Below are 14,935 nucleotides of genomic sequence, written 5' to 3' on the forward strand. Positions count from 1 at the left end.
TGATTACATAATATTGTAGATTATTTAATTTTTTTATGGAAGAAATATTTTGAAAAGATTAAAATTAGCTTTTATGTACCTGTAATAATTTGAAATACTCCAACACCTCCTGAAGGACATCTTTTGTATTTGATGGGCCATATGCTAATGTGACATTGCCTGATTATTTTGCTCTAGAGTCCCTCAAATATCTCTCTTTCCTTTCTTCTCCTACCATTTTTGGATAAGCAAAAATAGGTGAGTTTGGTTTGAGCTTGGAAGCTCCTAACCCTCTGTGGATTTTTAATAGATATACAAAAAGCCAAAATATTAACTCTCCATGAAGAGGTGCAATAATCACTCCACTGCTACCTCTTCATACTTTAGTACTTTATGAATTTACATTTTCTTCTTTATTTATAATTTATAATGTATTTATAATTTTCTTCCGATTGGTTTTTGGGTTAAAATTATTATATAATTTAATGTTGCACTCTCTGAAAGTATGTTAGTAAAATATGTCAATAACAGAACAATGGAATATTTCCACTTAGCTAAACATAGTCTTTAAACTCTGATGAAACTAGTTATGAGTCATTTGGCATCCAACTGTTACACTTTTAAAAAATAATTTCAACCAATTTAGATGAGAATTTGGAAAAATAGTAAGTTAGCCTTTACACACATGTCCTGGGAAGATTCATGCCATAATTTAATTTTTAAAAATATCAGCCAGGTTTTTGAAATATATTTATTCAGTAATTTGTTCATAACGTAATTCTTGTATTTCCTAGAAGAAATTAAATGGAGATTCATCATATACTCAAGAATATATAAGACCCTAATTACATTTGCAACAGATTAATTTTAGTGAACTAAAAATAATAAAACACCAAGAAACATCTCTTTAGCAGTAAGAATGTTCAATTGCATGAACAAAGAAGATCTGATCTCATTCTAGAGTCAGTATCACTGAAAGTATGTTATGGGGAATGATATTTAGAAAAACATAATGAAACATATTATTGTTCACAAAAAGTTTTGAACTTCCAAATGAAACACAAATTTAGGAAGACTGAAAACATCCTACTAATAAGTCTGCTGTTCTTGTAGCCTCTACTGATGACAGTGCAGCAGAGAAAAAAGATGGAGCCCTTCATGCTGGTCTAATTGTAGGGATCCTCATCCTTGTCCTCATCATAGCAACAGCCATCCTTGTGACAGTCTACATGTACAACCATCCAACATCAGCAGCCAGCATATTCTTCATTGAGGTGAGTAGAATGTTAGTTCTTTGACTTAACCTCAGTGGATGATCTTACCATCTGTCTTGATTTTACTGCACAAACATTTTACATATCAGAGTAGTCAGAATTCATAGGAAATGGTGATAAATTGCCTTCAATCTTCAAACTACCCCTACCTTCAAAAATCTAAGAAAAATTGGAACCATATTTTTCTTTCCTGTTCTACAATACATGGTAACCATCTGTTCTCCATCTCTAAAGTTGATATGAGTAAAAAAAAAAAAAAAAAAAAAAAAAAACTCAACATAAGGGATATAGAAGATATCAATTCCTATCTCTGCCTTCTATCGACAAAGCAATTTATTAGAAGGAGGAAGGGTAAAAAGGAGAGAATAACAAGGCAGAAAATATGATCCTTATCTTTTTTTTTTAATAGTTTTTATTAACAAGATATATGCTTGGGTAATTTAACAACATTGATAATTGCCAAACCTTTTGTTCTAATTTTTCCCCTCCTTTCCCTCCTCCCCAGGTGGCAGATTGATCAATACATGTTAAATATGTTAGAGTATAAATTAAATACAATATATGTGTACATGTCCAAACAGTTGTTTTGCTTTACAAAAAGAATCGGACTTTGAAATAGAGTACAATTAGCCTGTGAAGGAAATCCAAAATGCAAAGTGGACAAATTATAGGGATTGAGAATTCTTTGTAGGGATCCTTATCTTTAAAGAAGATTCTGAAGAAATTGCATATATGTGTGTGTGTGTGTGTGTGTGTGTATGTCAAAATAACATGTAAATAAGGTAATACATTAATTGCATCTGTAGTATTTATGACTTTTTTTATATTTGCATGTATAGAATAGACAGATGGTAGGTAAAATAAAAATGCATACATATGAAGACTGTCAGCAAAGACTTCTTCAATGCTTTATTGTCTATACTATTCATTTGGAACATATCATTTTTCCATGTTTTCAAGAATTCGTATTTTCTTTCATATGGAGACTTTTCTATGGGAAAATTTCTAAAACTGTTCTATGACTTTTAGTTAATTTGGCTGAAAAATTCATCATCCCATAACCATTTGAGTGATGATTGTCCCACATAGATTAGAAAGTGTGGTATGAAAGTCTATCATCAAGCAAGTTTAAGTGCTTAGCACTGGGGATAACAATGAATAAATACAATTAACTAATTTACAAAATAAGCAACAACTTTATCTAAAAGTCTTTACAATTATATGATATTCTCATATGTTCAAAATTTCTTCTTAGGAGATTGAACTTAAAAAAGCCTATCATGGTCCCTTTTGACATTTTGTTCTATTAGAAACAGAGAGGTTTGGGGTTTGTATTGTACAAATCCTAACTTTAAAATATAATAATATTCTAGCCATTAGAAAATTAATTTGTTCTGCCAATTGTGTACATTATGGCAAAAAAAAAAAAATCATAAGGACCAGAAGAAACATTTTCCCAAATCTCATAAAAATTCTAGTTAGATATTTCCATAAATAGTTTTCTTAGAAAATGTGATGGTAATTGAGAAATTTGTTTGGCAAGCTGTTATTAATTTTGTTAATGTCCTTTTTTTTTTTCATGGGTGGAAGTAGAAAACTTATGTGTTTACCGAGGTCATTTATGCATTCTATAAAAAGCTAACATATAGCAAAGACTCAGAGATTAGCCAGATGTCTCATTGCTGTCAGTAGGATAACCCTTTTTTATGGCCCAGAACTTTCTGATATTATACTGACAGCTTCCCAACCTTATAAAGTAATTGAAATCTCTCACATTAACCAATTGCAATGGTTAACAGTTGGTGTAGCATTGTAAATTAGAAGAGTCCATATCAAATATGGTATGTTGAACTGCTGAGACAAATTAGGGCCAAAAAAACCCACTTACCTCCTTTTTTTTCCCTTTTATCAGAATAAAAGCTTTTGTGCTAATTGTTAGAATTAATATTTCACTGTAGTGACTGCCTTAGTACCCTGGATATCTTAGTATCAGCCTAAGTCAGGATAAGCAAAAGTCTTTATTCTTGGTCCTTTTGGGGTCTCCCTCAGGGGATTAGATCTAGGAATCTCCACACCTCCTTTCTCTCTCTCCATCACCAAAGAATGATCTTGCTTGTCCTACTCCACCCTCTAATCCCCCTCCCTTTCTCTGTCCACACCCACAGATCAAGCCAGCACAGAGTAGAGTAGGGTCATCCTCCAAGCATTTGTTAATAGAGAATTGTCCAATTAGTAATTAGCCTCAAGTTCTAGGTTATCTTGACTTAAGTGCATCTGCTCAGTTGTAGCCCTTTATATTTCACAAAGAAAACTAAAGGTCCCATTTACTGTAAGTCATATGATTTAATAAGTCTTGGCCCCAAGGTAATCCTAACTGTGATGAAAGCAATTGTCCTCTACTTTCTCACTCACAACCCCCAAGGATGAAGATTGTCCAGGAGCCTTTGGCTTTGAAATAATCATGTAATTCCACTAGAGTCTAGTCACATAATTAGCATTAGCAGTTATTCTTTCACTTAAAATTGCCCTTGAAAAATGAAAATTTTAGAATGCAAAAGGTTCATTCTACACTCGATCATGAGGTGAATAGTTATACCTTTGGTGTCGGTGATAATCCCTAGTACAAAATCTCTAATGTAAACTCATAGTAAATTATAGCCCTTTAGAAATAAGCAGCCTATATCCTGTCCCCAGTTTGGTCATTTATTTTAGAAAGGAGGTTGGAAGATGGGAACAAGAAACAGTAAAGAACAAGAAACATTAATGTAGAGAATTGGTCATATGAGGACAAAGACTGAATAAGTTATGGGTGTTTATTGTAAAAAATTGAAAAAAATACTGATGATTACTGTACTTCCTCAAAGAAACAAACAAGGAATTGAAAGAATATAATTATTTATACATATTTATATATAGATATAGATATAGATATGTCTTTTGCCTCTCTTAAAAGCATTGTAGTTTCCCCATAGTATTATAATTATTATTATCCATAAATCATTAATATGCAGAAAAATGTGTCATGTATATGTGTATTTACCCACATAGTACAGAAGACTCTCTATATTGTATAAGATTTAAGTCTATAAAACAATAAAGAGAACCTTTTAGTCATGATGATGGAAGTTTTAAGCTGTTAGTTCCCTCTTATTTTCTTCTATTTCTTCTGCTTTAGATAAAGTACAAGTCCATTAATGTTAACTATGGGAAGGGAATTAGTAGGGGAGTCAGCAGATAATGCATGGTGAGAAAATGTAATCAAAGACTGTAATGTCAGATCATAAACATTCCAAATTTTTTTGGAAATAGGCACAAGGAAAAAGACCAATAAGGGGAATACCTGTAGTTATGTCAGAAAGCAGAAGGGAAGAAACAAGTAAGAAGAGAATGATAAGACACAGTGGGGAAAGCACAAATGGAGCAAAATCTTTCATGATTTTTCAAGATTAAGGAAGGGATCAGATCCAAGGCACTGAGAGATGAGGACAAGCATTCCAGCAAAGGAGGGGGGCAACTCAGGGCCAAAGACCAAAGCATTAGCGCTGTTTTGGAAAATGCCGGCTCCTATTTTTTTTTTTTTTTTAAATCTAGATGAAAGGTAAAATGATGATATATAGTCAGCTTAGTGCCATAGAACTAGAAAGGACTTCAGAAGGCTTCTGATGTTACCCCCTTCATTTACAGATGATGAAGTGGAAGCCAGCAAAGTTTATTGACTTGTCCAAGGTGATCTCTTGGTGTTTAAGAAAAAGTAATGTCTTCTGAGTCCATAGGGCAATAAGCTTCTAATGTCAGGATATCAAGTTTGCAATGAATTTCAATCACTAACCTTGAATATCTTAGCAAAGAAAATGCAGTAGATTTTCCATGATAGAAAAAAAAAAAAAAAAAAAAAAAGCTTTAGTCTCTTCAATTGAAAAGTTCATTGATAAAAGTACTTTCTTGGTAAATAGAGGACCTGGGTTTAAATGTTACTTTAGTGGACTCAGTTTCCTTACCTACAAAATCAGGGGATTGGACTAGAAATTCCTTTGAGCTCTAGAACACTAACTATGAAGCCTTTGAGCTGGCTCACCCACAAAATACTTTAAAAGGAAAAGGAGTAGTTCTTAATTTCTAAAAATGTGCATCCTGAATTTCCCCAGGAAGCTTGATGATATTGTTCTTCTCCGATCAGACTGAGTTCTGATGCTTATTTATTTATAAGACCTTACTATTTCAGCCGCTAGAGGTGGCATCCAGCATTTTAAGTCATCAAAATAGACTTTTGTTTGGCTGGTTTGTCATATATGTGAAGGTATTTCCTCTCCCTAATTGGACTAAATGTGACTGTGGGTAACTAGGATCATGAAAAATGAGCCTGGGGCAGTTGTGCTCTTTTGAGTTTTCCTAGCAGCTGGAGACAAAGGATATCCAGATGGAGAACCACATACCTAAATGCAGCTGTTGGGTTTGGGGGGATAAACATGATTAGAGCTTGGTCTCTTATTTTTTTCAGCTGTTTTGACTTCTTCAAGGGATTATAAGGGAGAGATGTATACAGAAATGTGTGTATATGGATGTTACCTTTGGTGTTGTTTTTCCTTCTTTCTCAAAGAGGACCATGACTTTGGGGAGAGGAGGCCATGACATAAGCAAATTATATTTAAGTGAGGGAGGTCTGGGCAAGGTCACTTACCTCACTTTCCCCTCCAGAGCCCATCTAGATCCAGTGACAAGATATAGATCAATGTGACTGGAGAAGGGAGATAATAACCTTTTTAAGCTAAGGTATTCAATAGTTTTACTAAGGCAACCAGCCATTCAGTGATATGACTAGGTAGAAACAGAGGCAAAGAGCCTGCTCTTTCACCCAATCCACCAAATCTAAAGAAATAAAAGAATCACTCTTCTTTACCTTAGTCATATCATTCTTTTAGAAAGTTCAGGGAAAAACAAATCCTGATTGTTTTTCATTTCTTAAAGGAAGCAAAGGAGGAACCCATAGCAAGCAATAAATTACTATAAGAGAGGAAATAGATCAGAACTGTAACTAGGAGTCAGCTTCATCCCTTTGAACTACATTATTAGAGGACATCTTTGTAGAAATAAAAACAGAAACATAGGGAAATAGACTAAAACGAGATTTTTTCTAGCTTATACATGAATTATTTCCAGTACTGTCTTACTGGGGTCTTTAAACTTGCTCAGGTAGTTTGGTGAATGTGCTATCAATCCCAATATATATTGAATCTCCAACGTAATAATATTTTTATAGAAAAACTTAAAAATGAACATTGTCAAAACATTTCCCCAATTAAAAGAAATATTCTTTCTCCCATTTAGTGGAAACAATCATTATAAATAGCAAGCCTTTTACTTCGCTAAGTTCTTTGCTGTATTTTTTTCCAAATACTTACATGGTTTGTTTTTAAAAGGTTCAAAACTAAGGACTATATGGCTTAGGGGAAATAACAATGATATTCAAAAAGGGGAAAACCAAATGACTTGCTCCATTTAATTACTAATATCCTCAGTGAGATGCTTTATGCCAACTTGTACTTTGTATAGTTTAACACCTGGTATATTTGAAGAGGTATGGCCCTGCAGCCAATTTACATGGTAACCATCTTTTGGTTGGTATTTGTTAAAACATTTATTTTTGGAGGACTAGTTTTTGACTGTTGTTGGGATGTGATCCTCATAACTATCAGCTAATAGAATTTTAATATGGTTATCTAGTTAAGGATTTCTTAACCTTTTTCTACTCACAACCTTGGGCATATAGGTGCATAAAATTTATAAACATTTACTGATAATAAATCAATTCTGCAACACCCACATTCAATTATCTGACTCCAAATGGAGTACCAATCCATAGGTTAGGAAGCTTTGATCTAATTAGTAATGAGAAAAGTTAGAATATCAGTTTTATCTAGACAAAATTTATTTTTCATAGCACTGAACATGATATGATCAGGGAGTGAATTCAGGCATGAATAATAGTTCAGTTTTTACTAGTAGTGACCACTGCATAGATATAGTACTAATAAGGTACTTTATTTTTAAAGTACCTTATTATTTTTAATAATGAAACATAAGAATTGATGATTTCCGTTGCCTTGCATAGTAAACTGAGAAATTGTCCCAATTGTAGGTATGACAATTTTAAAATATTGACATAATAGCAACATGCTTTACATATGCCATTTAATCTTATTTGAGATCTGTAAGGTAGAAGGTTGTATTATCCTAATTTTATAGATGAGGAATCTAAAGCTAAGAAGTTAATTGACTTAGTTAAAACCTCTCACAACTTGTAAGTATCTCACCAAGTTTTTCTGACACCAATTCTCCTCATCCACTTTCTATACAATGTTGCTTTCAAAATGGAAATTTGTTAAATATCATAACTATAATTTTAGGTAAATTTGAACATTTTGGAGAATGGGAAGCATGGATCATCTAAGTACATAAATGCATTTTTCCTGACTCTTTGAAGTGATGATAATGTTGTTCAAATCTACTCATCGCATCCATTTCAGAGCAGATCTTAATCTTTTCAAATCAAAATTCACATTAGAATCAGCTATGTGGCAATAGAGTTCTTGAGCAATCTCTTAAATCCCTTACCTCTTGCTTTTGAATCACTGAAGCTTGACAGGCCACATCACAGTCATATAATTCTGTACAAGTAGGTGTGGAAAACCTGTCAGAAAAGAAAAATATTTTATTAGGCAAGTTTAGCATCCTCAACGCTTTGCACATGGGAACACTTCCCTTTGCCATATAGTTCATACCATCAACAAATGACTAATGTGAGTTATTGCACAAAGAAAAATTAATACCTAGTGGTCATCTTCTGGGGATTGGCTCCTCCAAATATATCTAGATGGACACTGACATATTTTGTTATACTACCATACAGCCTTTAGAAAACAAGAAAGTTCATAAGCAAATCTATCTAATAAGGGAATAATTTAAAATTACAAAGTAACATTGACCAGAAATCAGAGTTTCTGCAGATTTGAAGCAATCTTAGGAGGCCATCTAGGTCAGTAAGATGAAACTCAAATAGAAATGGATCTTTGCTGGATACATAAAACCACAATGAACGTTATCTGGAAGATGACAGAGATATTATCTAGATATCTACATATAGATATTCAGACATACACATATTTAATTTTACTAAACTGTTTTCAGTTTTGTTTTAATTGGCTTGGGCTGCATTCTGGACTTTTGCAGGGTTTGACACTTTTAATCTAGTCTAACACCACTCGTTTTACAGAGAAGAAAACAGATTCCAGAGAAGTACGGGGGAAAAACAATAACAACAACAAAAAACAACCTTGCCTAAAGTCACACAGTTAATGAACTGTACAATAGGCCAAGAACGTGAATTCCTGACCTCACTGATGATGCTGTAGAAAATACTTGCAATTTGGGGTTTAGCAAATATGAATATGGCTCAGCCATCTACCTCCTTGACTTCAGACAAATCAATTATCACTTTATAGAGTTTTTCACCGGTAAATCATAAAGTCTCCAAGGTCCATTCTACCTTGAAATATTTATCCCTCCGTGTGATATTAGTGCTCTTTTTACTCCACCAAAATACAAAAAAATTGGTATTTTTTATTTTTTTTAATTTTTCATTGACTGTTCCTCATACCTGTAATGCTTTCCTTCTTTATAACTCTCATATTTTGTGTCTTGCACATGATATTGTATTACTAAACATGTGTAGACTCAACTTGCTTTTTTTTTCTCAGTCTTAGCCAAATATTCATTTCCTTAACCAGCAAGCGTTCCCTTCCTAAGGCTCATTTTTCCAAGACTACTATTAAAGCAGTTGGCATGCTACATTCATACCTTTGGTACTAAAAAATCCACTTCTTTCATAAGCGTCACAGACATTTAGACATCTGCACTTTAAACAAGCTTATCTTAAAATCTGAACTAACTTTTTTTTTTTTCTATCCCTAATTTCACCTGAATCTTTGACCATTCCACTATAGGGAGGGCTAAGAGAGAAAATACATCTTCCTCCCCTTCTCCAACCAGAGTCAACACAGTTTCTTACATGCTAAAACATGTGAGCTGGATAGGAATATAGCTGAGTCACATCCAAGACACAGAAACTACTTGTTTCCTTCCATTAGCCTCAGGAGGGAGATTTATCAGTTGTGACCTAAAGGAGCTAAAAGGAAAGCAACAGCTAGTCTATTCTTCTCCCCACATGTCTCTATTCATTAAATAGCATTGTCTCATGATCATCCTTCCCTCTGGAGTCAAAAGAAGAAGAATTGTATCCACCTTCTTTCTTGAACAGAAATGACCTATTGCTTCTGTAGGTTTTGAATTGTTCCCTGCACACTAATCACATCCACTTTTTGCTTTCCCCGTGAAAAGTTGGGTCTTCTACTAAAATATTTCTACTCAGATTTGCATTCAAATTAAATGGTTGATTGACTAAGGTTTTATAGTAACCATGATGTTGTTTTGCCCATAAAATAGGAGGAAAGAACTCTTTAAATTTCAAAATGAAGCTATTAGTATAGGAAATAGTCACCATCTAGTGGATACAAAGCCACATGGTAAGTTGATAACAATAATGAAAAATAAAGTATTGGATTGCTTTTTGATCCAGAAAACTGCCCTTTTTGATTGTTTCTTAACTTGAAAAATGAAAATTGCAGCAAATTCTCTTTGCACATGAAAATGATAGAAGCAAATGAACTCAATAATTAGAACTAGAAAAATATTTAGAACGCAGATTAAAACTAAATTAAGGAAAGCTCAGGTTAGAAACATATAGATGATGACAGATCTAAATGTAGATTTCGCAACACTGCTAAGAGAATGAGATTAAATTAAATGGAAAGAGATAAAATTTATTTATGGAAAATAAGTTAGCAATAATTCAGTCAAGTCATCCATTGCCTACTCTGTGCTAGGCATTCAAAAAAATAAAAATAAAAACTGTTATTGCCTTTGCAAAGCTCCAATTTAATGGAGGAAGACAATTTCCAAACAACTATGTACAAATAAAATATCTCCAAGATAAATAAGAAAATTAAGCTTTGACATCTTGGTTAAAATGCTGTTTAACAGTAACTATCAAATTTGAACTGGTTAGCAGGATTTATGATAGTTATTTTGTGCATTTTCTTCTTAAAGTCAAAAAAAAACAAAACAGATGCTTCCAAGATGAAATGGGTAGCCAACTGTAGTAACGTTTTAAAATATTATCATTCTTCAGAAATAATTGATATTTATGATTGCCAAAATGGAAATAGAAATAAACCAGCCAGCCAAACAACTGGTTACACATATAGATTTCCTTGAGAAATATTTACATTACTGAATGAAAAACCTTTACAAAGACTCTTCAAATGTGACATCATTGATGGAAAAAGGATACTTAAATGTTAACAATATCAAGCAAAATACAATCCTTATTAGGTTATAAAATTATCGATTCAGAGTGAGAGCACCCTCATTTTTCACTGGAGAAATCTAAATAAACCACAGTTGAATAGCTACTAAATGTCTGAGGCAGAATTTGAATCCAGGTCTTCCAGATTCCAAGTTCATTGCCATAGTCCCCAAACCATTTTATTCTTACTTAATCAAAATAGTTTTGAGCCTACAGATGTGGAATGTAGCTCTGCCACCTATGAAAAGGTTTAAGTAGAATTTGAAAGGTTTATTATTATAGTATTGTCCATCAGGTGCCAATTTTACTCATGAAATCATGAGGATTTCTACACTATAAGTAGGAAAGGTACAAACATTTATGAAATCATGGGTCCTCCAAGACTGAAACTATGGACATTAATATTAGTTCTGTCCCATAAGGATTAATAAATGACTGAATAAGCACAAATATGGATTCTTCTAAATTAGAGTTTTAGAAAGGATATGTATGAAATCCCAGCAAGTAAACTCCTATTTTCTTTTCAGAATGCATCAAAATTCTTCTCTCTCCATGCTATATTTCTCTCTCTGTTAATGGGAACAGGGATAGACATTATCATAAACAAAAATCACACAACATAAAAACTATTTTCCTAGTAAATTTTATAGGATGCAGAAATGACTAGAGAGCTTCAGCTCTTTTCTTCTAGAATGCTGTCAAAAACAATGAGAAGAGGCAGCTAAAAAGCAAGTCAAAAGGGGGCAAAATAAGAAATCTGAGTAATCCCCACACCAGTGACCAGGCCAAGGATCATGGAGCTGATTGCACAAAAAAAAAAAAAAAAAAAAAAAAAAAAAAAACAACTTTTTGTATCGGAACTAACAACCATACTAAAAACCACTGACTGCTTTTGTGATGCTCCTCTTGTAAAAGTCATTTCCTGAGATATCAGCTGAAAGTGTACTTGTATAGGGATGATGGCTTATATAGTGCCGCTTGTAATGGCCATCAGTGCTTTCCTATCACAGAAGAAATTTATGACATTATGGCCCTAGCTTTCATAGGGCCTTTGTAAAAGACCACAATGTGAAGTTTACTTTTGAAGAGCCTAGAAAAAGAAATGATTAAAGGCTGATACTAACCAATTAAAGGCTGTATAGAGATGATGACCTGTGGCTACCTATAAACCTTTGATGATATTATCTTCATCCCTCAATTGAATTAAATCACTTTTTAGAATTGGAAGAGACCCAGGACGCTTTAATTTATATTTTTAATTGTTCTGTTATCACATGCTAAAGAAAAACACCCTGCCATTGTGACAGTAAATAGTTCCACATACACAAATCTCTTGCTCCAAATGTCAGAGCAGTTGGAAGAGTTAGTTGTTTTCTATCTTCAGAAGAAACTTTCATTTGCCTTAATTCAGAAGTGCTGGTGTACTCAACAGTACCAGTTTTATGGAATCCCCCCCCTCATGAGGAATTGAGCCAGGTTTATTGCATTTCCAGGCAGCTCTAACTCACATTAGACATTTACTGGAATATTCACAACTCAAGGCATCCTTCCCTTATTATTTTAACCACATTACTATGCAACAGCGAATTGGCTCATTTACAGAGAGGCTTATAAACTTCATTTTAAAAGTGGGATGATTACTGTAATAGGTGCTGGATGCCTACATTTGTTAGACAAATAAGCAGATTATAATTCCTTTAGCAGAAAGTAAGTCAAAGTTGGTGTTCTGGTTAAGGAGATCATGGATAATTTTCCATATCAGTACAAGACTTGAAACAAGTCATAAGACCAAAGAAAGATGATGTCATTAAAGTATAGCTAAAGGAAAATCAATTAGCTCTGGAGTAATACTGATAATGTTTAAGTAATTATATAGTAGGTAATTAAGGCAAGGTAGCAATTGAGGCAAAGAATTTCCTCCTTCACCTAATTTTTAAAAAATCTAAATAAATTGGGGGGTGGGGTAGAGCTGGGCCACAAACTGAAACTGGTTTGTTGGAAAACTCCCTCTCTTTCTTCTTCTCTTCCTCCATATTATATCTTTATCGACAGATGCTCTTGAAAACATTTTTTTTTCCCTTTTGAATCTTTGAATCCTCCCAAGATATCTTGGATTTTACTATCTAGATTTCTGCCCTAAGGACCATGCCTTAAAACAAAAGCACTCCAATTCTCAGTGATTGGTCATCAATAGATCCCTGGTCAAATCTCATTTGGTCATTGTTAGCTCATGATAGACTCAGATTGAATGTAAATAGCAATATTCTTTTTTGCTTTGGCTAGAAACCCAGAGGGTCTTCCCCTCCCAAATTTATTTATTTAGATTTTGGGGGCAGGTGAAAGAGGAGATTCTTTGCCTCAATTGCTACCTAATTTGAATCACTGATTGGGTACAGCCTCAGTTAAACTGAGACCTGATGTAGACCTTAGATTAAAAAGGCCAAGTTCTCCATTGCATCCAGAGCCATCTCCACTCCTTCAAATCTATATTAGGTCACTGGACCCAGATGGCTCTGGAGGGAAAAGTGAGGCAGGTGATCTTGAATAGTCCTCCCTCAATAAAATCCAGTTCACTTGCATGTCATGGAATCACCTTCCTGATGTCATAGTCCTTTTCAAGAATGAAAAACAAACAACAAAAATATAGTAGGTTGTCATAGGGAACAACAACAACAAAAAGATATATCACCTCTGCCATACAGCCTAAGGTGATGGAACTGATAGGGAATGTCACTCTGGAGGCTGCATTAAAAAGCTTACTATATATAAATGGTTTTGGATACCACAATATTCTATGTCTACCAAACTTATTATGACCTTTATAAACATTCAAAATGTTTTAAACATATTATTTCATTTTTTTTCAAAGTAACAATAAATAATAGTCCTTTAACAAGCTAAAAGGGAAGTAGGTAGCAAAGTGCCTGGCCTGAAATCAGTAGGACTCATCTTCCTAAATTCAAATTTGGCCTTAAACACTTACTGACTGGGTGATCCTGGACAGATTAGTTATTCTGCTTGCCTCAGTTCCTTATTTATAAAGTGAACTGGAAAAGAAAAAAGGAAACTACTTCAATATCTTTGCCAAGAAAACCCCAAATGGAGTCATGGAGAGTTAGACATGACTAAAATGACTGAAAAACAATCTATTAAATCCGCACTAGATCTTTTGGAATATGATCCATTGTGGGTGTACATATATGTGTATAGATATGGATAGATTTATGTTCATAAATATTGCATTCATACATATAGTAATTTACAACTATGAAAATAGAACATTGCATATATCATTATGCTTAATTGATAGTTAAGGAAATGGAAGCTCAGATAATCTAAATAGCTTCTTTGAGGTCTCAAGATAAAAGTAAAGTGATGATGGTGAATTGAAGTCTTCTCCATTCTTCTATTACCTCTTGTCAAAACTCCCTTTTAGTGATATGTGCAACTGGTCATACCCACTACATACTTTTCTTTGAGAAACAAGGAATTCAGTCATTCTAATAGATGCACTGAATGCCCCATTAATTTGATTTATAAGGAATAAAAGGAAACTATTTTGTTCAGGAAAAAGCAACTGCAAAATAGGAACAGAAAATTGATTCTAGTTACAAATAATTAACATATTTTCCCTTTGACACAACAGAGTAATCTAAATATGAAAAATTGATACAATATAAAAAAAGAAAAAACAGGGAGAATAAAATGTATAATGTATGTAGATGTACTCACATACATATCTCTAAATATGTGTATATAAATATGTGTAGCTATTTACACACAAATATATAACGTGTTTATATATAGTCATTTATAGCTATGTATGTGTGTATTTTTATACTTTCTCCTGATACTTATAGCAATTTTTTTTTTTTTTTGCAAAGAAAGCTATTTATACTTGCTCATCATTTCCAAGGCTCATAATCAGCAACAGAGCAGGAGCATGTGGTCTATATAGGACAAATAGATTTAAAAGAAAAACACTTATTTGGCATTTTTCAAAAAAAATCGGCAGCAATTCAAAAATTCCTTTTGTCTTCCACAAATCCTAAAATTGTACAGAACACAGACAGCATAGTGTAGTTTGACTCCTTTGTTTGGAGTCAGGAATAAAAGAGTTTAAATTCCATCTCTGACATAGTCTGGACAGATAACTCTGAGCAAGTCAGGGATTTTGGCAATTCACTAAGACTATAAGCAGTGGAAAATGTGCTGAGCTTCAATGGTGGAGAAAGGTTTCAAATTTCTATGTTCCAGATGT

General features: G+C 33.4%; 1 protein-coding gene and 1 long non-coding RNA gene across 4 annotated transcripts in view; one reads left to right on the forward strand and one right to left on the reverse strand.

Annotated features, from left to right (window-relative positions):
• The window catches only part of PLXDC2 (plexin domain containing 2), a 463,969-nt gene that overhangs the window by 445,117 nt on the left and 3,917 nt on the right, over positions 1 to 14,935 (forward strand). For both annotated transcript variants that reach the window (XM_074266811.1, XM_074266812.1), the window contains exon 13: positions 1,093 to 1,253. In XM_074266811.1, coding sequence (XP_074122912.1) covers positions 1,093 to 1,253 — 161 coding nt within the window. The remainder of the gene's footprint in view (positions 1 to 1,092; positions 1,254 to 14,935) is intronic.
• LOC141542423 (uncharacterized) overlaps positions 1 to 14,935 on the reverse strand; it is a 123,885-nt gene that overhangs the window by 39,852 nt on the left and 69,098 nt on the right. For both annotated transcript variants that reach the window (XR_012482147.1, XR_012482146.1), the window contains exon 4: positions 7,866 to 7,941. This is a non-coding gene — a long non-coding RNA (uncharacterized LOC141542423). The remainder of the gene's footprint in view (positions 1 to 7,865; positions 7,942 to 14,935) is intronic.

This window comes from Sminthopsis crassicaudata, chromosome 5 (assembly GCF_048593235.1).
Source record: "Sminthopsis crassicaudata isolate SCR6 chromosome 5, ASM4859323v1, whole genome shotgun sequence".
Lineage (NCBI taxonomy): Eukaryota > Metazoa > Chordata > Mammalia > Dasyuromorphia > Dasyuridae > Sminthopsis > Sminthopsis crassicaudata.